This window comes from Schistocerca nitens, chromosome 6, assembly GCF_023898315.1.
Source record: "Schistocerca nitens isolate TAMUIC-IGC-003100 chromosome 6, iqSchNite1.1, whole genome shotgun sequence".
NCBI lineage: Eukaryota > Metazoa > Arthropoda > Insecta > Orthoptera > Acrididae > Schistocerca > Schistocerca nitens.
Window position 1 is genome coordinate 169944850 of NC_064619.1, and position 24466 is coordinate 169969315.

At 43.7% G+C, this 24466-nt stretch overlaps 1 protein-coding gene across 3 annotated transcripts in view; it reads left to right on the forward strand.

The window, feature by feature from the left end:
- Positions 1–24466, forward strand: part of LOC126263750 (uncharacterized) — a 498031-nt gene that overhangs the window by 367688 nt on the left and 105877 nt on the right. For all 3 annotated transcript variants that reach the window (XM_049960935.1, XM_049960936.1, XM_049960937.1), the window contains exons 3-4: positions 1584–1654; positions 20940–21037. In XM_049960935.1, the coding sequence (XP_049816892.1) occupies positions 1584–1654; positions 20940–21037 (169 nt within the window). The remainder of the gene's footprint in view (positions 1–1583; positions 1655–20939; positions 21038–24466) is intronic.

Genomic DNA, 24466 nt, shown 5'->3' on the forward strand with positions numbered 1-24466 from the left:
ATAAGAGATTCGTGTTGCAACATAAAGTAAAACATAATTACATTTCATATACGGAAGGAAACAAAAAATATCCTGTATCGTCAAAGATCTTATATGTACAGAGTGAAAAGAAGAGAAAGGAAATAAAGGAGGAAAAATTTATCATTTGTAGATAGCAGTGTCTTCACGCCCCGTTCAGTAGTGACTAGTTGGAGAAATGGAAGACAGAGATTTCTTGATTGACTCCGTGCTGAAGACGTAGTAAGCGGCAGCCTGTACCGTTTCCTTCGACGTTGTGGAACACTAAACCCATCGGAGTAACAGACGACACACCAAGCACATGGAAGATTCCCACCCTGACGATACCTGTCCTCCCAACACTTACGGTGCACTATCGTATTTGACAGTTTACTTCACACGGTAACGTCGCTAAACAGCCCTACTCATCAGCGGAAGCAATCCCACTTGTCAGCGGAAATGGTTCATTAGAACCTTGATCAATACAAGGCTTGGATGACGTAGAATGAATTCTCACCCAGTATGATGAAGAACTGCCTTTGGAATCCAGACCAGCCTGAATCACCGTGACAAAATCCTAAACGATGGTTAGTGGGACTTTAAACCATCCGTCGAGAAAAATATTACTCACATTTCTTGAAACATACTCCCCCTCCTCCCGCATTGCCCCCTGCCCCCCATCCCCACTTCCTCTCCCACGATACCGACCATCGTGGATTGCTAACATTCATATCCGATTTTTTTGAGACTCAGTAAAGACGGGATATTTTAACCTCAGACTCATTAAACGTTCTTTGGACATTAAGAGGCGAAGTGCGAGTGTTAGCTTCATCCTCTTAGAAGAGGTAATCCTCTAGTGAGAATATTTCCTACGCCACTGATTGTATGGGGTCACCTAAAATGCTTTCGCTGGCCACGTGGATTACTTTTCCTTTTGTGTGACGCCAGCATCCACTGACAACCAGTATACATGAAATGAATGATATCATTGTGGTTTAGAACCTTGTCCTTAAGAGTCTCTTTTAGTGACGTTAAAATACAAGCCAAACAATAAAACAAAATATTTTGTAAACTCTAAGAGAAAGTGTTGCATTCAAAGAGTCGTTAATTATCAAACAACGCACTGGATCGCTGTGCAAAGCCCTTTCACACAGAGCACGACGACTCTTACGCCGTAGAAACTCAGTGGTGCTGCATCTGAGAGATTAGTTTTAGAGGTGAGGACAGCACGCCTAATAGCCATCGCTCTTAAAACAACTGTATGTCAGCTGTATCTGTAATAGTACCCAATGAGTCCAAGGGTAAGTACTTTGATTTCATAAACGAAAGCTGGTTTATTTTCGAAATTTTATTATGTGTAAACTGTTTGCCTCATTTGCAATTGCTATTTTGAAAATAAGTCAGCGTCCTTCGTTTCATGGGAAAAATACGACTGCTATAGTTGGCTCTGCCTGTTACGATCGGCTAATTTCAATAGAAACAAAATCTTACGTCGAGAATAAGCGAGGGATAGAGCACTGTTACTAGCTATATATTTGAACTACTTGTAAACTTCTAGTTTGCTGATGGATATCTTCTTTTCTCAGGTACCACGCAGACGTCATTCCCCGCTGGCGCTGTGTTCAACGTAACGTGGCACCTGGCGTACCCACACAGGGTGAGTAACCGGCGCTAGCACCGACTTCTCGTGACCTATCGCCTTGCCTGTTTCCGAGTCACATCGCCGCTCTCGTCAAATCTATCTATGAGCACAGCAAGTGCCCCCCCCCCTCCTCCCAACCATCCGTTCTTCCCTTTTTAACTTTCATACTGCAAAAAATTTGGGGATCTCCTACAAAAAACCGCAATTTCTTCCGACTCTCAGTTACCTGCAACTCTTTTGTTTTTGTTTACTCCATGAATTACTTTTCGTCCCTTCATTTTCCTACAGAAAACATAAACTTAATTGAAAAAACTGGGCAAATGTCGGTAGAATCGCACTCTGAGGGTTCCTCACAAAATTATGTATGTAGATGATAATAATAATAATTTCGTTTGGCTCAGCGGCCTTGTACAAGCTTTCTATTGGCCGCATCTTCGGCGCTATCCCAGTTTTCCAAAACGGGAAAGGAGACCTTCAGTTTAATGAGCACTTTCAACCATTTATTGTTTCTGCCGACTCCTCAAATCGTTGAGAGATGAAGGCTAGGTTAAAACGAAGACTGAAAATTCCGCGGCCCAAACTAGATTCGACCCCGCAAACTCTCGGTTTCGAGATATGCAGTTTATTGCTAAACCACGAGGGCCGTCATATGTGTAGGTAGTTCATCTATAGGTTTTGTCGAGTGAGTTTGCGAGTATTAAAATATGTGACATATATAACCACACCTTTTGATTTAGTTGACTTAGAAACGTAAATTATTAACACAGCCAAGGGGCCGTAGACCTTAGTAGGTGAAATAAATTTCAACTTGATACCTCTAACCGTTTCGAAAAAAAAAAAAGGGATCTTAACAGACTGACAGACAGAAATGCAATCAGAGAACAAATGGAAAAAAAATTATGTGATATAATTACAAATTATCAATTTACGGATCTATTTCCTTTGGTTTGCTGCGAAACCTTGCTTCCTTCCGCTGATACCATGCGATTTTTTAGAATTATCCTCCACAATAATCGACGCTCCCTGTCCGAAAGTAGAGGGGGTCTGACTGTTCTTCGTTTACCTGTGCTCGTTCCTCTGCGCTTCCTGTTCATAATCACATCACCAACAGTCGACCGGGGCATCTGTAGAGGGGTTGAAGTGTCTCTGACTTATTTATTGATAAAGTTTCTGTACTTCCATCTTGTTAGAGATGGTTGCGGGACTCGGCTGTTCGATGCAGGATGTCAAATTAAACGTTTTTCAGCCGTCTAGTTTCTAAATTGTTTTATTTGGCTACCAGTTTCAGCTTTTTACTACGCCATCTTCAGGCCTCTGACCGACTTGTAGGAAGAATCTCCCTCGGTTCTGATAAAAACAGGGGACAGCAACACGGGTATTAGTAGATTTTTGCCATGGCGATTACTTCAACTTTTATCCGCCCACAGGTGATGCTTGAAGTGATCGCCATAGCTAAAGTCTACTAATAACAGTATGGCTGGCTGGCCCCTGTTTTGATCAGAACCGAAGTAGAATCTTCCTTCCTACACGTCAGTCTGGGGCCTCAAGATGGCGCAGCAAAAAGCTGAAACTGCTAAAAAAAAAAAAAAAAAAAAAAAAAAAAAAAAAAAAAAAAAAAAAAGAGAAGTTTGGAAACTAGACGGCTGAAGGTTGTTTGACATCCTGTATTTGTTAATCGGGTGACAGCCGATGACCGTCCGCATTCGAAGTCACCGAGCTCTGCTGGCTGACCATCCTGCTGTTGCCGCTTCTCCGCTGACCACAAAGTATTTCCCGTCTCCTTTCATACTGGGGGGTCCCCCACTCGTCATATCTAGTGGTCAATTCTGCACTAATAGGGGTGTAGGGGTGTCCGGATACTTTTGATCAGACAGTATAGATGGAGCCGCATGATTAGGAAAGCCGACCCCGAGTAACGGGGAAAGGCGAGGACAAAGTGACAATGACAAAGACGCAGCACTCATTAATAAATTCATGTTTCTACACACTTCAAAAAAAGTTTTGCATCACCCCGGTTCCCACAAGTCCTGAAGACAGACGTTGACTGTGGATGTTGTATCACAGCCACAGTCCCTTTGGCTGTTTAGAGATGTCACTAAACCCGCCCAAAGATGTAAACAACCACGCATAAGCAGCGCCTATTAGACAGAGGGGATCCGACAGCCGATCAGTTCCAGTCATTCCAACAGGAAGGAGATACACGGTCCGTGTTGTCTGTAGTTCAACCGTGCCTGGACGGTCAATACCGCGGTTCGATCGCGGCCACATTGTTACTTTGTGCCAGGAAGGGCTCACAACAACTGGAGTGTTGTTACATTGTGCCAGGAGGGGCTCACAAGTGAAGTGTCCAGGCGTCTCGAAATGAACCAAAGCCATGTTGTTCGGACATGGAGGAGATACAGAGAGACAGGAAATGTGGATGACATGCCTCGCTCAGACCGCCCAAGGGCTACTACTGCAGTGGATGACCGCTACCTACGGATTATGGCTCGGAGGAACCCTGACGGCAACGACACCATGTTGAATAATGCTTTTCGTGCAGCCACAGGACGTCGTGTTACGACTCAAACCGTGCGCAATAAGCTGCATGATGCGCAACGTCACTCCCGACGTCCATAGTGAAGCTCATCTTCGCAACCACGACACCACGCAGGGCGGTACAGATGGGCCCAACAACATGTCGAATGGACCGCTCAGGATTGACATCACGTTCTCTTCACTGATGAGTGTAGCATATGCCTTCAACCAGACAATCTTCGGAGACGTGTTTGGAGGCAACCCGGTCAGGCTGAACGCCTTGGACACACTGTCCAGCGAGTGCAGCAAGGTGAAGGTTTCGGGGTGGCATTACGTGGGGCCGACGTACGCCGCTGGTGGTCATGGAAGGCGCCGTAACGGCTGTACGATACGTGAATGCCATCCTCCGGCCGACAGTGCAACCATATCAGCAGCATGTCCGCCTCTGGTAGCTGAGTGGTCAGCGCGACGGAGTGTCACACCTCACGGCCCGAGTTCGGTTCCCGGCTCGGTCGGAGATTTTCTCCGCTCAGGGACTGGGTGTTGTGTTGACATTATCACCATCATTTCATCCCCATCGACACACAAGTCGCCCAAGTCACGTCAACTCGAAAGGCTTGCACCAGGCGAACGGTCTACCCGACGGGAGGCCCTAGCCACACGGCATTTCCATTTCGATCGGCAGCATACTGGCGAGGCATTCGTCTTCATGGACGACAATTCGCGCCCCCCTCGTGCACATCTTGTGAATGAATTTCTTCAGGATAGCTACATCGCTCGACAAGAGCGGCCAGCATGTTCTCCAGACATGAACCCTATCGGACATGCCTGGGATACATTGGAAAGGGTTGTTTATGGATGACGGACCCACCAACCACTCTGAGGGAGCTACGCCGAAACGCCGTTGAGTAGTGGGACAAAGTGGACCAGCAGTGCCTTGATGAACTTGTGGATAGTACGCACCGACGAATACAGGCATGCATCAATGCAAGAGGACGTGCTCCTTGGTATTAAAGGGACCGGTGTTTACAGCAATTCGGACCACCACCTCTGAAGATCTCGCTGTATAGTGGTACAACATGCAATGTGTGGTTTTCATGAGCAACAAAAAGGGCGGAAATGATGTTTATGTTGATCTCTATTCCAATTTCCTATACAGGTTCCGGAACTCTCGGAACAGAGGTGATGCAAAACTCTTTTTGATGTGTGTATGTTACTTCTAGCCAACGGCCTTGCCGCAGTCGTAACACCGGTTCCCGTCAGATCAGGGAAGTTAAGCGCTGTCGGGCTGGGCTAGCACTTGGTTGGGTGACCATCCGGTCTGCCGAGTGCTGTTGGCAAGCAGGGTGCACTCAGCTCTTGTGAGGCAAACTAAGGAGCTACTTGATTGAGAAGTAGCGCCTCCGGTCTCGTAAACTGACATACGGTCGGGAGAGCGGTGTGCTGACCACGTGCCGTCCATATCCGAATCCAGTGACACCTGTGGGCTGAGAAGGACACGGCAGTCGGTCGGTACCGCTGGGTCTCCATGGCATGTTAGGGCGGAATTTATCTTTTTATGTTACTTCTGGCTTTAAAGCCTTCCTGTGCTTTAATTATCCTGTTTATTTATTAAATTGCGCCACCCATACCGAGGTTGAGACACTGCTGCTGATGATTCGTCGTTAAAGCTGCCCTAGTATGATGTGAAATATCAGTTTTCCACGAACACGGAGTGTAGGTATAGTTTAGTTAGTTACTTTAGTTAGTTACGTGTTCCATTGTTCAATAGCACGGAAAACCGGTATGCTGTGGAACGTGTCAAATGCACAAGAAATGCGCACACGAAACAAGTTTTTTTTTCTTTTTTTTGTTTACATTATAGTGTTATACCTAAGTATTTCTATTATCTATCCCATTCCCTTAAATGGCACAAAATGCATATATATCTCCAGATTTATTTACTCATATTCAAGAATTTGTTTTTGAAACTATTACTGCTGTCTGTCAGACATTTTATTTCACCTGGTAATTTATCAAAAAGTTTTATAGCAGCATATTTTACCCCTTTCTGTGCCAAAGATAGGTTAAGCAAAGGATAGTGTAGGTCTTTCTTTTTTTTCTGGTATTGTAATCATGAATGTCGCTGTTGATTTTAAACTGGTCCATGCCGTTGAGAAAAAATTTCATTACTGAGTAAATGTACTGTGAAGCAGTTGTAAGAATTCCTAACCTTTTAAACAGATGCCTACAAGATGTGCGATTATGAAACCCACACATTATTCTTACTTTCTTTTGAGCAGTGAATACCTTTTGCCTAAGTGTTGAGTTGCCCCATAGTTTTATTCCGTATGACATCAGAGAGCGGAAGTATGCAAAGTATGTTAGCTTACTAATTTCCACATCCTCAAAATTGGCAGTTATTCTGATTGCAAAAGTTGCTGAACCTAGTCGTTTTAGGAGATCCAAAATATGAATTTTCCAATTAAGACTCTCATCTATATGTACACCGAAAACCTTAGTATGCTCTACCCTGGCTACTGACTTCTTTTGATGTATTATGTTTATTGAAGGAATTATACTGTGTTTCTTCAAAGTTCGGAGCAAGCCCATTCGCAGAAAACCCTTTAATAACTTTTCCAAAGACCTTATTTGTATCATTTTCTGTCAGACTTTCTTTTACTGTATTAATAATTATGCTTGTATCATCAGCAAACAGTGTCAGTTCAGCATCTTGTTTCACATAAGAAGGGAGGTCATTCACATATATCAAGCTCTTTGCCAGTAATTTCGCAGGAACCGATCCGCTGTTTAATCTCTGTGGGCAGTCGAGGAATATCCGAGGAGCAGAGCGTGTGTGTGTGTTTGCACTGGAGGCGAGGTTCAGTAAAAGGCGAGGAAGAAACACCCGGAGAAGAATGGGCCGCGATGGACGTGCCCCCCTCGTGGGCACAGCCGAGGCGTGACCTGGGACGCAAGAGCGCGCCCCGTCCGCTGCTCCTGGCTAGCTGGCAGGCTGAGATCCCACGTCGGTGGTTCCACCTACCTGCTCTGTTTGCACGTATCGGTTGCCGGCAAAGGGGGCCGCTGATTCTTGGCCATTGGCTCTTCAGTGTGGTTCCGGGCCAGTGAATACCTGCACGGCACGCTCTCCACTGCACCACACACACACACACACACAGACAGACAGACACACACACACACACACACACACACACACACACACACACACACACACACACACACACACTAGCGCGCTCTGCGACTGAGACGCTCCACTGTAGACTCATTGGTTCCAGCCGGCACTGGCATCTGAAGCAGGAAAAAAAAGAAAACAACAGATACACTGCGGGTCCGCAAGCGTATAATGCGAGATCGTGGAGAGCACATTTCTCACCAAATAGTTGACAGCGCCCCAAAGGATACTTTCAGGGCAAACCTATACGGTTGCCAGCGTAGGGCGAGCAATCCGCGGAGATAAATAAAATAGACAGACTAGACGTAACACCTTAGAATAAAACAGCGGAATCCTTTAATTTGCCTTTCAGCTCAGGCTGCACAAATAATATCATAACCGATCTCGACTTCTTCGCAAGTCATCGTCAGGTGACACGAGTACATTACCAGGTGTAGAAGTATGAAACCGGACTTTCCCCATAGATGGTGCTAGCCGTGAGTGTAGGGCCCGTGAGACCGCATCTGCAGCGCCATCTGCTTCCTGTAACGGCTGACGACTAATGTCAACACACAGTAACCCAAGTTTCATACATCGGTATCTCTTTCAAAGCCGTAAACATGTCGAGTTTTGTGTCTACGAACTACGATTAGCGGACAGCATTGGTTTTCTGTTATCATGTGAAGAAAACTGCTGCAGAATCGCTTCGAATGCTTCTTGAAGCTTTCGGGGTACATGCTCTTGCGAAAATTCAATGTTTCGAGTGATTCAAAAAATTAAAAATTGGTGATTTTGACGTGAGAAACGACGAGCGCGGGAAACCACTGAAAAAGTTCGAAGACAACGAATTGCAGGCGGATGAAGATGATACTCAAACTCGCGGAACGGTTGAATGTGACGCAGAAAGCCTTATCTCTTCGGTTGAAAGCAATGGGAAAGGTGCAGAAAGATTCCGCGTGAATTGAATGAAAGACAGGAAGCAAATCGAAAGGCCATTTGTGAAATCCTGCTCGGGAGATATAAAAGAAAGTCGTTTCTCCATCTAATAGTGACAGGCGATGAAAAATGGATATATTTTGTGAATCCTAAGCGTCGTAAGTCCAGGCAGGGTGAATCCAGGCACACCATCGACATCCATTGCAAGATGAAATCGCTTTGGGAAGAAGTCAATGCTCTATGTTTGGTGGGACACAAGGATGTTATCTATTGTGAGCTGCTGAAACCCTGTGAAACCGTTAACACTGATCACTGCCAACAGCAAATGATCGATTTACATCGAGCATTACCTGAAAAACGATCAGAATACGGAAAAAGGCAACACAAAGTCTTATTGCTCCATGACAACGCCCCATCGCCCACCGCAAAATGGGTCAGGGAAACGATCTAGGTGTTCATTTTGGAAATATCAGGGCATACCGCTTATTCTCCAGACTTGGTTCCGTCGGATTATCATCTGTTTTCATCACTGGGACATGCTCTCTCTGAAAAACGCCTCAATTCATGTGAAAATGTAAGAAAATGCTTCGCTCACTGCTTCGCTTCAAAAGAAGAACTATTTTTGGCGTGGCATTCATAGCCTGCCGGAGAGTTGCGAGAAATGTATAAATAACAATGGAGATTATTTTGAATAAAATATCGTTTATCAGTTTCAAACAACAGACGTGTAGTTATTGCAGCCAAATTCCGATTTCATTCTTAAGCACCTGGTTGATGGTAGCTCTTGAAAGTACAGATGAAAAGGGCAAGAGAACCAATTTTTCGTGCCGTTTTCAGCTGTACACGGTGTTAATAAATCATCTTTACAACGTACGACTTTAACACCTTTCGAACTATACTAGATATTAACAAATGGTTTTCAACGTGTGGTAACTCATAAAGTTTTGTTTCCTCATTCACACACATCAATGTGTGCGCGCTTAGTGACACGGACAATGTTTACTCGGAATTCCCTCTCCATGTACGATTCACGATCTCCTCGGTGACATGTTCAAATGCGTTGTGATTGCACGCCTTCAAGTCCTGCAGGTCTCTTACCTTTGTTCAGCACACCAGATCCTACAGGGAGAATCCTAGTAGTATGAGGTCAGAGGATCGTGACGGCCATCGAATTGCACCTTCTCGTCCAATCCACCTATCCAGAAACTTTTCATCTAGAAACTGACGAACATTTACGGACCTGTGGGGTGGTGCCCCATTCTGCTGGAGTACGACGTCAGGTCGCAGGTGTTCCAGCTGTGGCACAGTAAGCTCTGGTCAGCACCACTGCTGACGGCAGACTCGATGGAAAAGAATTGATCAGTGATCAGACACTGACCTTGGGACTCTCTCTTTCCATTTCACGTGTAACATGATGATGCTATGAACCCCGTATGCGAACGTTATGACGATGGTTACCGGCACATGAGAAGTTGCTTCATCGGAGAAACACATCTTCTCCAAAAAGTCATTGTTTGCAACCGTCTTGCCTAGCATGTCACTGCAAACTGTACGCGATGAGATTTGTCCGTAGACTTTATAACACCTGAATCAGTTGTAGGGACATCACCGTAACTTCTTATGCACACTGTTGATACTCTCTTTTCCAACACTCTGGCTGCCGTACGCACCGATTTTGTCGAACTTCTTGCAGACGCCTGCTGTACATTGTCAGCGTCGGCGACCCGGTCTCGTTTTATGGAGAACACTACCTGTTTCCATAAGTGACGTATGTTAGCCCGAATCCCGTGTTAAGTGGACGTCTTCTGTATGAACCTGGCGATACAATGAACTTTCTGCTGTGGCGTCCACATTTTATATTTTCAAGTTCAATTTTGCGTCAAAATTGCCTCACCTGGAAGGTAAAAAAAAACTTATGGGTTGGCTTGTCACATGTTGGAAACCATTTGTTAATGTCTAGTATAATTTTAAAGTTATTAAAGTCTTAAGTTGCAAAGACTATATGTGGACATCCTGTTCTTTCACGAGTTACTATTTGAACGTACGCATATCACCTGACGATGAGTTGCTAAGAAGTCGAAACCGGTCATGATACCATTTCTGTGACCTGAGTATGAAAAACAAATCAACGAATTTCGGAAGCAGAAGAACTTTCTCGGCACGCCCGAGGAGTAAATGACTCTCCTACGCAACACCAGATGAAAGAAATTAATGAAATTATATTTTCTAGAAGTCTCGTAATCCTTCTCATAAAGTGTTAAGGTTTTTGTATGAATCTGTCTGGCATCTGGTTTTACTGCTATTTGTTTTATGTGGTCATTGCACATAGCGTTGCTCCGGATGGTTACTCCTAGATATTCTACGGTATTTACTGTCTGCAGCAGTTTACCATCAGTAGTTTATTTGTACAGTACTGGACTGCTTCTCCTATATGTCATATTGCGCGTACCTAAGCGAAAAAAATCATTGTTGTATAGTTACAGTACCGATGGCAGTAACTACGGTAAAATATCTAGGAGTTAACCATCTGGAGTGACCGCATAGAACAAACAGCAGGAAAAGCACATGACATACAGAGATTCATAGGAAGAATCTTGCGGAAATATAATTCATCCACGAAAGAAGTGACTTATTAGACCGATTGTTGAACATTGCTTTCAGTCTGGGACCTTACCAGGTTGATTTATTAGAAGAGATAGATAAGATCTAACGGAGAGCCGCGAGTTTCATCTCGGGATCGTTTAGTCGGCGCGAGACCGTAACGGAAATGTTCAGCAAACTCCAGTGGCAGGAGCTACAAGAGTGGCGTCGTGCATCACGGAGTGGTTTACTATTGAAATTCTGAGAGAGTACGTTCCGGAAAGGGTCGGCCGACATTTTATGTGCTTCCACATACGTCTCGCGAAATGACCACAGAACGTCGGAATTCGAGATATTAAGTTTGCCGACAGTTATTCTTCACGGACGCCATTCATTAATGGAACAAGGAAGAGGGGGGGGGGGGGGGGAGGATGAGTTAGTTGTAATAGAAGTTGCCTCCACCACACACCGTCAGGTGGCTTGGGGAGTATACAGTAGATGCATATTCGTTTGAACAATAAAATGCTTCCAATAATTCTGAAAGGAAAATGATTCACAATACTTGATATGAAGTACGAGGATTTAGGAAGGGCTGTTGGTGTATCGCTGACATACAACTGAGCCATTACCCACAAAAGAAAGCAATTTGACTGTCCACCAAATGTGGTAGTTTTAGATCTTGAAAAGGCTTGTGACCGATCCAGAGGACATATGGATTCTGACAAATATATAAATTTATCATGTTCGAAATAATTTCTTCAAAGAATCTAAAAAGCTTTCGAAGACAATGTTTATAAGAAATCTGCTGCTTCATACTGAAGTTACAAAGTGGGTGGCTGGATTCAAACGCCGCGTCACTTCCCTCGAAAATGAAACATTTATAGGAGGTCCAAAAACTGTAACCACACAACATCAAGAAACTGTACAATGTTGTCTTTGGTGATGGGTGTTAGGAGTATGTGAAGTTCCTTACACTAAAAGCGTATCTAAAGAAAGAGTGGTGTAAATTTTGTATGATTCCTTCTCTATGAGAAAACTTTGTGCGAGATGGCTGCTCCATTAGTGAATGCTGACAAAAAGGAAATACCACAAAAAATTTCTCAGTAATATTTGTAGTAAAGGAATGATAACATACTGGAGTGAGGTCGGATCTGTGTGTTCAACAGGCACAGTGTTTCGGAAATCGATCACGTCTCCGTCATCAGATTGGTTGCCTGTGGGTGAGCACGGGTCTTTTATCTACATCACCTCCCCACTTACCTCACGTAGCGGGCCCAAGGCGATTTGTCCGCTGTTCATACCTTGGAGCGTGTCCAATATTCGGTGTTAAGCCCACATCCAGCAGCGCATGCAATGAGCAACGTGTTCGTTGGTGCCCCACCTGCATCGGAAATCCTTTCACTTTTGATGTTGTATAGATTCTGGTTCCCAGAATTGGTTAAGGTTATAGCCGCAGTAGTGGTTGATTGGCTAACTCGACGAGGTCAAAATTCAAAGTTTGAAAAAATGGTTCAAATGACTTTGAGCACTATGGGACTTAACATCTGAGGTCATCAGTCCCCTAGAACTTAGAACTACTTAAGCGTAACCAACCCAAGGACATCACACACATCCATACCCGAGGCAGAATTCGAACCTGCGACCGTAGCGGTCGCGCGGTTCCAGACTGAAGCGCCTAGAACCGCTCGGTCACCCCGGCCGGCGCAAAGTTTGAAATCCCTTACGAAAATGCTAGTTCGTATATCTAAGAAAGGTTAATTGTAAATCATTTCAGCGTCAGACGAAGTGGTCTATGTAGAAGATAAAAACAATAACAGTATTTTCTTGGTGATTTCAGTTTTATGGGCATTAGGCCGGTCAAAAACTTTAAAGACGTAGTTAGCTAATTTTCAGACTTAAACGAGCCTAGCAAGTCGAGCTGTTTATACGTAACCGCTCAACAGCCGGGTCGTGACGTAACAGTATTTATTTGGTTCAGTTTCCATAGATGAAATTAAATTTCAATTATTATGTAATTACATTGCAAAATAATTTATTTCTGATGTGAAAAAAATCGGTGAAATTGTAATGGAAGTTTATGCTAGTACAAGCGAACGAAAAATGAGTACTACAGGCAATTTCCTGGAGTGAAAAATCAAACTGTAACACCCGTCGCTGTAATCTGCCCTCTTTAGCGTTCTGCTCACTCTCGGCGCCACTTTCTTTCATTATTCTTGAATAGCTGACATTTATGCTCTTATTACAAAGAATATATGTTCTACGAAACGAGTTGTGCTTTGAAGCTGTGAGTGGTGTAACCATCTTGTTGCAGTCCAGAGGAACTTTCACTGTTAGCCTTGTCGATGGTGTGTTCGCCTACACAGACCCGGCTACGCTACCTGCACTACAAAGCAGCTGTGCGCCGCTGCCTTCATACGCAGGCGCTCGTCTGTAAGGACACTTCATTAACATGTTCCCCACAACGAGGCGAGAGGTCTGCCTGACCTTCAGAACAAGAAGAGGATTGCTCTCAGTGAGAACAGCTTCACACAGAGATAATGTTCAGTGTGGCAGGGGAGACCTGGTTACTTTTCTAAATTGTACAGGTAATGTGTGAATCGCATGTGTTCGACAAATAGCAAACGCATAAGGAATGCGAAACGTATCGCTTTTCAGTGTTCTTGGTAATTAGTGTAGGCGAGGTCGTTGAGCTGATGACATGGATTAATAATCAGTTTGCTAGATTTTATGATGCTGTGTTAAAATTTTGTTTGTAAATTATGTATTGGTTTTTCGAGTAACGGAAGACTCAACTATTTCTGTGGATACTTCTGTTTCATTTATCACAAAAGAGTTAATCGACGACATGCGCTGTAGCCATAACAACATTTTGTCTTGCACTTTCCTAGGCAGCTGCGTAAGGGTCTACAGAATACACAGAGTCTGCGGCACTGGTATTTGAGGGAAGCTGGGTAATGCAACACTGAAATCGTCTAAAACCGCTTAGAAAAGGAGTGTAAGAGTGACGTGTTCTTCATCCTTTCAGTTCAGATGGTGCTGAAATATTACTCAGTCATCTGCTTTGAAATGATGGATAGGAATTGTGATATTGTTCAAAACCTTTACACTCTTTTTTTGTGTTATCTGTGACAAACTTGTCTCATTGGGTATCGTTATTTGTTTTCTCTTCTGGTTGCGAGACTCTTTCACATTATAATTTGTCTCACGTAACGGAAATAATTTGTTTTAATGCACAACTTAGTGCTAGAGCTAGCTGTTTCATTCCATGCAGTGACTTTCACTTCGATTTACATGACACAGATTAATGACCTGAGGCAAGTCGTCTCCAGATACGAGAGAAACATGAAATCTCGCATTTGATAAACCACCTGGACCATTTCTCACTACAGTAATTTGGAAATTTGTGGTAAGATCTTATGGGACCAAACTGCTGAGGTCATCGGTCCCTAGGTTTACACACTACTTAATCTAACTTAAACTAACTTACGCTAAGGACAACACACACACCCATGCCAGAAGGAGGACTCGAACCTCCGGAATGGGCAGCTCAGGATGTCTGTGTGGGCTTGATAAATGCTTGTAGGCTCTTTCTCTTTACTGACTCTGGACAGCGAGGTCCGCTTTTTGCGGGTCTTGTAAACCGCTTAAGGCAAAATCCTGGCTGTTTCAATTGAAAGGAGACGTCCAGTTTCCTCCCTCGATCGTGGCCTGTGCTCCACCTATAAAGACTTAGTCATCTACTGAACGTTGAACCTTAATTTTCCTTTTTCTGTATAATGTAGGTGAAGTATTTACTTACGATGGACGTATTATTGCACTGAATATGTGTAGAAGTCAGATTGCGCCAGTACTCGTATTATTTGATATTCTTACTAACATATACAAATCAGTTAGTCCTACAAAGCAATTCGTCAACAGAGAACGAGAAGTTGGTCTCCAATAAATCCTTTAGACACCTGTTAAGCTGAACTTTGTTAGTAGTTAAACTTTTTATGGCTACTTGCAAGTCATAGAAAATTTGTGTTCCTGGAAAATGGGAACACTTTTGGACGAAAGTAAGTGACTTTAAATCTTTGTACAACCATTTTTTTATTTCTAGCGTTGATTCGATGAACTAAGCTGTTGGTAAGAAAAAGAGAGAAATTTTTTATGACGAATTTCGTTAAGGAATAAATACACCTGAGAACCGTGTACCGACAAAAAGATTTCTGGGAGTGATAGATTAGGTGCATTCTTCGCCCCTGCACTACAGTACAACCTGTGGAGATGGACGAACACGGGGAGAAAGGCCCAGCCGCTGCCTTTTTACCGTACATAGACGCGCTACCTGGAAAAATCGGGCACACACCTAGAAAGCACCGAGTAAGAACTGTCTTGCCCGCCCACTAAAATTCGGAGCGTCTCGGTTTACGTAAGGTCAGCGTATGTCAGATACCGTATCACGATGGCAAGACAAACAGCGCACCGTCGAGTATCGATGCCGAGAACACCAGCGGCACACTCGACTAACGTACCCCAACAACTTAGTGGTCGCAGAGCACAGTTTGTCCGAGACGAACGTATCAGCATTTTAGCACAAACCTCGAAAGAGTGGGATATATTCGTTAGAGAGGTCGGCGAAATCCGCACCATGAACAATCTCGCCAAACAGGACTGCGGCTATAATCTCAGAAAGGCATGGAAATCAGCTCTGGGCCTAATCAAGAAGACACACAGGAAACAAAACGTTCTGGCGGCCACAGCGGACGCAGTAACTACACCCACGCCAACTCAACCGGGCCCCCTGCAAGTCGGCACTGCGCCCCTAGTCAGCGCACCTGATGGTCGCGACATATGTCCGTTGGACACTATGAACAGGCAGTACGCCCGTGGGATGTTCGATCAACAAAAACGCCGGGAGAAACTGAAGAATGACAATATTAGTAGTAACCACAGAATTTCCGCAGGTTATGCAGTTATCTACGAAGATGTTACTGTGTAACAAAGCTGCACGAATATTCGGTTTGATCTTGGTATGGTTTCAAAATGATGGAAACACCGACTACTTGCTTTAAATGTTGAGATACGTAAATTTGTGTATTTCACTAAACGAAAGAATGTTATGTCCTAGGAGACAGAATACCAGTGAGACAGAACTGGAATTATTCTGCCCATACAAATACCTGGGTGAATAAACTTGCCGGGATACGAAATGTATTACTTTGTTCCAGTCGCACGTAAATCAGCTGGCAGAGTTTGGGTCATTGGTAGGATACTAGGAAAATGGAATCCATCTACAAAGGAGATCGCTTACAAAAGGCTGTTGCGACCCATACTAGAATATTGTTCAAGTTTGTCCGACCTATACCAAAAATGGCTAACATGGGATATTGGACGTATACAAAGAATGGCGACAGGAGGTCTGCTTGACCCGTGGGAGAGCGTCACGCAGATGCTGACAAAACTATATTGGTACATACTTGAAGATAGACACAAATTATGCCGTAAAAGCCAACTTAACAGAATTTCAAGAAGCAACTTTAAGTAAGAAATCTAGGAATATACAACAACCCCGTGCATATCGCTCTCGTAGGCACCGCAAATACAAAATTAGACAAATTAACCGCGCACTCAGTCGCTGAAGCAATCATTCCTTCCGTAATCCATAGGTGAATGGATCGGTACGAAGCCCTAATAACTGGTAGAATAGGAAGTACCGTCTGCCATGCAGTTCACAATGATTTGCAGAATACAGATGCACATATTAATACAGACTGAAGATGTGTCTCACAGTGATAGCCCATGGCCACCAATATCAGCTGATGGCCGCTACCTACAATTTATCGCTTATAATGACGCGGAGGAGAATGGAAAAGAACGCGCACTGCCTTTTTGTAGTCAACTGAGAAGGCTATGTCGACCCCGGCAGAATACAACAGTCTCCATACGATCGAACTGCTCTCTAAGTGTTTATTGTTAACGCGAGTAAAAACCCAGAACGCCGTGATACGCGAAGAAGTTGTTCAGGGCGACAACTAGAATGGAATCTAGATCAATGACGTCACCGAGGTGCAGGATCTGTCTGACACACGATGATCATCATCACAGAAGAAGATGGAGGCGGCCGGGTACTAATCCACGTCCCAAGCATGCAGATCCTTAAAATAAGCAGGGATATGGGTCAGATATATTTTATGCCACTACCGTGTACGTTTTGTCTGACGCATGTCGTCGCATTCGATGGTAACTTGAGGACTGTTCAGTTTCAAAGTAGGGCCAACGAACCTGTTGTCCAACCGTAAGGTCAATATTTCGGCGATGCTTTAGTCTTACAAGACGATGATACACGAGCCTACTGCACCCACATCGTGAACACTTTCGTCCAGGAAATGGTCTCAGGTACCTGCTGGCAAAAAAAGCGCGGTTGAGGCTGCTTGGTACCAACGAAAACATGGCGTGCGCTCCTCGTTCACTGGATGACTTCAGGAAAAAAGGGCGAGGAGTGGGGTGAGGAGCTGGCTTGGGCCGCGCGGGATTAGCCGAGCGGTCTTAGGCGCTGCAGTCATGGACTGCGCGGCTGGTCCCGGCGGAGGTTCGAGTCCTCCTTCGGGCCTGGGTGTGTGTTTGTCCTTAGGGTGATGTAGGTTAAGTAGTGTGTAAGCTTAGGGACTGATGACCTTAGCAGTTAAGTCCCATAAGATTTCACACACAGTTGGACATTTGTGGCTGGCTTGGGCAGTAACGTCTCCGACCACTTCGAGTACAGCTTGCTAAGGAGAATCCAGCGCCCACAGGTGTGCTGAGATGTGCACTTTCAGACTGACGGCGTTTATTTTGGTTCTTTTTTTTAACAGGCATCGCCCCCCCCCCCCCGCCTTAAGGCTAACTCTTTCATTCGCCACTACCCTTGAGTCTAAGCCTGAACACGTTCTCAGATATGCAGGTGCAGGAGCGAAAGGCCGGGTGAAGGGGGGGGGGGGGGCAGAGCGAACCGCGACAACGCCAGGAGGGCAGGTTTTTGGGGGCGGCAAAATCCTAAGTTTAATATGGTCCCAGAAACTTGAATCAAACAAGACACTGAAAGTTGTCAATAAACGAAGATTCTGAGAATAAGTTGGGAATACAAATCATTCATAAAATTTAGTGTCTTATTGTAAATTGTCTACTGTATTGTGAAACAGATGACAAAGGAAGCGCTGCAGTTGGTCACCTTGGCTGCGTCTTTCAAAATAGCAAATGTTGCCAACTCTGTTTTTGCCATTTGCCTAAACAACACTTGGAACGTACCTATATTAGCTTGAAAGCCCCTACAGACAACGAAAACATTTGTAATAAAGATATAAAAATAAATAATAAAAATAACTATCAGCATTTGATGGTCCAACACTTCCTTATACCTGTGACAGTATCGCCGAGAAAAACACTGTGTAATAAATAAATGAATGAAATATACATTGCCCGTCACTTTTCATAGCTTTTTTTTTTTTTAAATCGAGACATTGTGATTAAGGGGCGTGTAGCCGTGGAAAGATGCATCGCATCCTTCCCCCACCACTCCGTCTCCTTTTACTCTACCATTGATATTGCCCTTTTGCACGCTCCTCTGCTTTTTCTGGAACTTCTTTTAAGTTTCTTCTCTCTTCATTTTCTTTATCGGTAAGGTATAAGCCATAATCAACTGATATTTTTATTAAAATAACATTGGAGAAAACTATCAACCCTTATTTTGCAGCTGAAGCAACTAAAGTGCTCTGTTTATCTAGTTTAATTGTTTCTCACAATGTTTGCTTTCGAACAGCGTCATTCGAGTTATTACTGTTACTTTTCATTACAGTAAATGAAACTGCTTTCAAAACTTCTTGTTTTGAGCCATGAATCATGGTCGTGGTATGTCGGAAAGGAAGCCTTCTTGATATTCGACCATAACACACTAAACAGATAGACACTGGGGATATATGCAATTAATTCTAAACAAATAAAGCATTTGCACGTAAGTGACTCGCTATCTACGACCTTCCACTTTGTACAGCAGAAGCGATGACGTGCTGTCGACAATGCAATACTCAGCTGTGCCGGTTGTAGCAGGTTTTGCTCTGCACTCTTCCCTCTTCTCAGGGAATGAGAGAAAGCGAACATATTAAAGTTGTGTAATCTGTGAGTGACATAACTTACTTGTGGTTGCATAATTAATTTAGCAGTTATAACTCAAAATCTATTACACAAGACATTTCACTCCTGTTTCTGGGACTGACGTCCCATGCATGGCTCTGGCTCAGGTCTTTAGAGTCGCCTTCACCCAAAAATGTATGAGTTAGCGTGATGTATGAACATAAGACGTCATGGGTGAAAGACATTGCGAAAAGGTCGACTATGCCTGAAAGCGATAGGAGCAGGGGAAAGGGGCGGGGGGAGGGAGGGGAGCACTCTCGGCGCTGGTCAATTTTTTACCTTTTTCTTAAGCAGCTTATTTCTGAATGCTGCCATTATTTTTTAATTGTGATTCACTGTTGACAACATACATCAAAAGCGAGTAGCTTCGTGCCTGCAAATCTCTTTATAAGACAAAACGAATACACCGCTTTGTTGTTAAATCGCCCGTCTCTAATGAACGAGTGTCTTCGTGACGTTAGAGGCTATTCTTCCTTGTTAAAAGCATAATTTTATGTACTTACCCTCTTCTGAGGACCTTTGTGATGTATGAGAAAGCCCAAAAAACGGAAGCCAATGAAACAGTGCTTTTCTTTATATCAGACATGCAAGCCACTTTATCGTAGTGGACGCCTGGCATTTAATACTGTCAAACAGTGCACTGTTTATACAGAAATTCAGATTTTGGAAACGTTATCGCTATTCATAAACAAAATACACCGACCGAAGAGGTGATACGGGACGTCGATGTTAACTTATAATCTCCTCCTCTTCCGTCTTTGTTATGACAAAATAACCCTTGTGGCAAATCAACAAATGCATACTTTCCTACATTCCCATAATTGTGAAAACGGATATGTATAAAAAGGATATTACATGTTAGAGCGTTAGAGCATGTCACTCTGTCAGTAGATGGCAATTCGTAGTTACTATAGAAGAATACTTGTCACTGACACTATTCCATTTTTGAAGTGACACTAATAACGATCGTGCAAGCAAAATGAAGATGAAAAATAACAGAAACAAATCCTTGTCAGAGCGCTTATAGATTACACCACAGCCAGTCACAGTTTGGTTTTGATTTACCTTACTGAAAAAAAGCGCCATTACCGGTTCCGAATTTACATATTGATTCCACGTTGTTCATTGGTTGCATTAACAATACACGGACGCCTGCTTAAACACAAGGTGCCGAAGAACAAACAAAATTCAGTTTCAGAAACCACAATAATGGCTGCGCTAGAAACTCGCGTTAGAATGCTACGCCTATAAAATTAGCGCCTGGAACATTCGTTTTTATCATCTTTCTCGAACGAGCAACAGTTGCTACGTTTTTCGTGTTGTCATATCGGCTCTGAACACTATGGGACTTAACTTCTAAGGTCATGAGTCCCCTAGAACTTAAAACTGCTTAAACCTAACTAACCTAAGGACATCACACACACCCATGCCCGAGGCAGGATTCGAACCTGCGACCGTAGCGGTCACGCGGTTTCGGACTGTAGCGCCTAGAACCGCTCGGTGGCCGGCTGTTGTCATATCCATTTACCATATTTTCAATAGACTGGTAATGAGAACCACAGTGAGTGTATAGAAAAATATGAACAATCATTGTGCATCAATAACAGATACAGTTCACCAACACAGTCACTATCTGACAAAACTGCACAAATCCTGATTAATAACATTGTTACTTTAGTTGCTCCAGCAACTCCTATAGGGTGACTCCGCTTTCTGTTTTTTTTTTTTTTTTTTTTTGCTGTATTGAAAGTATTGCGTACTTGATTGATTCAATTCATTCATCCACCGTGCTCCGTACGTCTAATCAAGAAGAACAACCTTCAGGGATGTGGACCGAATGAAGATGCCAGTACATTAACAAAAGACACGCAGACCAATAAAACGTGTAACTTGTACATTGCATTGTCATAAAACGTATGAGACCAGTGCGTGTCGATTATTGATTTGCCATATTTTTGTTCGCAGGGTGGTTACAAACTGCAAGTGCTCGATAGCCTGGACCGCCCGGTGCTCGATCTGACGCCTAAAGTGGGAAACTCGGAGTTCATCCGGGACGATGTCACGTAAGTCATACCGATGTCCGTCTGTATAAGTAACACGACTTGTCACCCGTAGACGGTCGCCGCTATGTATTCTGACCTTTCACTCATTAACCTGTTCAAATAATAGTCGAAAATAATTATTGATAATTGTTACAAGCTAAGCATTAACTATGTTTTATTTGGAATAAAAAAAAATGTTCATCTACGTAAAGCATGAGCTTGAGAGTGAATGGTACAGTTAATTACCTTCTGTAATTTTAGTAAAATTTGTGGTCGACGTACCTTGTTTCTTGGCAAAAATTGTGTATTTTTCTCACTGTTTTTCGCAGAACAGTAGTCAAAGTGGATGATTCCTTTATGGAGTACTTACGTGGAGATATCCAGGCTATGTCACTTACATTAAGTGTATAATATGTCGTTGCAGGATTGTGTATTCTTTTCAAAACACGTTTATTGCCATATTGCACTTTCAACGTAACACAATCCTTCCAAATCGCTGCCACAACTGCCTACAACAGAAACGTGTGAGCAACTCACCCAAAGGATGTCGAAAAGAACAGTGATATCAAAATAACACTCGCGGAACTGCGATATCACAAATACAATCGATATTCTATTCAGAGAGACTAACTCTACTATTTATCATTTTCTTTTACAGCTCAGAGTTAGTTACAAATATAAGAATAATTACAGTTTCTAATGTAATTTCGATTTCAAATTAAATTGAGAATATGAAAAATAATTGTTTTCTGGAAATCAAATCCCTTGTCAATTTCGCGTTCCATTTATATTTATACACTGAAGAGCCAAAGAAACTAGTACACCTGCCTAACATCGTGTAGGGTCCCCGTGAGCACGCAAAAGTGCCGCAACACGGCGTGGTATGGGTTCTAGTCATGTCTGATGTAGTGCTGGGGGAAACTGACACCATGAATCCTGCAGGGCTGTCTATAAATCCCTAAGAGTACGACGGAGTGGAGATCTCTCCTGAACAATATGTTGCAAGGCATCCCAGATATGCTCAACAGCCGCGCGGTGTGGCTTCAAGGTTAGAGGTGCCATGTCACGGATTGCGCGGCCCCTCCCGCCAGAGGTTCGAATCCTCCCTCGGGCATGAGTGTGTGTGTATGTTGTTCTTAGCTTAAGTTAGTTTAAGTTAGCTTAAGTATTATGTAAGTCTAGGGACCGATGACCTCAGCAGTTTGGTCCCTTAGGAATTCATACACATTTGAACATTTATGCACAACAGTGTTCATGTCTGGTGAGTTTGGTGACCAGCGGAAACGTTTAAACTCAGAAGAGTGTTCCAACAGCCACTCTGTAGCAATTATGGACGTGTGGGGTGTCGCATTGTCCTGCTGGAATGTCCCAAGTCCGTCGGAATGCACAATGGACATGAATGGATGCAGGTGACCAGACAGGATGCTTACGTACGAGTCTCCTATCAGTCGTATGTAGACGTATCAGGGGTCCCATACCATTCAAAGTGCACACGTCCCACACCATTACAGAGCTTGAGCAGTCCCCTGCTGACATGCAGGGTCTATGGATTCATGAGGTTGCCTCCATACCCATACACGTCCATCCGCTCGATACAACTTGAAACGAGATCCGTCTGACCAGGCAACATGTTTCCAATCATCAACAGTGCAGTGCCGGTGTCGATGGGCCCAGGCGAGGCGTAAACCTTTGTGTCTTGCAGTCATCAAGGCTACAAAAAATGGTTCAAATGGCTCTGAGCACTGTGGGGCTTAACATCTGAGGTCATCAGTCCCCTAGACTTAGAACTACTTAAACCTAACTAACCTAAGGACATCACACACATCCATGCTCGAGGTGGGATTCGAACCTGCGACCGTAGCAGTCGCGCGGTTCCGGACTGAAGCGCTTAGAACCGCTCGGCCACCGCGGCCGGCCATCAAGGGTACACAATGGGCTTTGACAAGCGACGTGGGGTACAGTTTCGATAACGCAATTTCCATCATCAGTGCATTGTCCAATAACAGTTACATAATGAGTTGTAGTCTTTCGCCCGTACTGTTCAATCTCTACATCGAAAAAGCAATGACGAAAATAAAGTAAGATTCAGAACTGAAATTAAAATTCAAGGTGAATGGATATCACTGATAAGATTCGCTCATGACACTGAGTGAAAGTGGAGAGGAATGACATGATCTGCTGAATGAGCACAGAATGAGCACAGAATACGGATTGAGAGTAATTCGAAGAAAGACGAAAGTAATGAAAAGCGGCAGAAATGCGGACAGCGAGAAACTTAAAATCAGGATTGATGGTCACGAACTACATGTAGTTAAGGGGTTCTGCTACTTAGGCAGCAAAATAACCAATGAAGAACGGAGCAAGGAGGACATCAAAAGAAGGCTAGTACTGGCAAAAACGCCATTCTTGGCCAAGAGAAGTATATTAGTTTTAAACATAGGCTTTAATTTGAGGAAGAAATTTCTGAGAGTGTACGTTTGGAGCACAGCATTGTATGATAGTGAAACATGGACTGTGGGAAGCCCGGAACAGAAGAGAATCGAAGCTTTTGAGATGTGGTGCTACAGGCAAATGTTGAAAATTAGGTGGACTGCTAATGTAAGGAATGAAGAGGCTCTGTGCAAAATCGGGGAGGAAAGGAATATGTGGAAAACACTGACAAGGAGAAGGAACAGGCTGATAGGACATCCGTTAAGACATCAGGGAATGAATTCCATGGTGCTAGGGGGAACTGTAGACGGCAAAAAAACTGCAGAGGAAGACAGAGATTGGAATACATCCAGCAAACAATTGGGGACGTAGGTTGCAAGTGCTGCTCTGAGATGAAGAGGTTAGCACAGGAGAGGAGTTCGTAGCGGGTCGCATCAAACCAGTCACAAAACTGATGACTAAATAATAATAATAATAATAATAATAATAAACTGTACCGCACCTTGACCCCGAAAAACGTGTTATAATTCAAATTCAATATATTGATCAGAGACATATGGGTCTTAACATTTCGAAGAATGGCTTCACGAAGAAGATAAATTATCAGAAAAATGTTAAATGTGGGATTTTAGCGTCGCTACAAGTCCCATACGGAATAACGTTTTATCTGTCAAGCACGGGAATTCCCCTACGATACGGAACGATTGGTAACCCTGTCGAGATATTACCCTGAGTACATAGGAGTCCACTAGAGAAAAAGGGAGGATATACTTCTCTGGCATTACAGGATTCTCACACATTTCTAGCAATCATTGCTGCGATTCTAGTAGACAATAGATTTATCACTGCCAAGCGCAACGGGAAATACTGTCGCTTTAGCAGTTACCTTATAATGTGGATGTGTTTGAATGTCGCGCTGTTTCACTAGATATTATGCCGTTTCCTTGGCGTGGGGCGGTTTGGGCTGTGACCCGCAATCTAGGCTGATGCGAACAGAGCCGAAGTAGAGCACTTGGTATT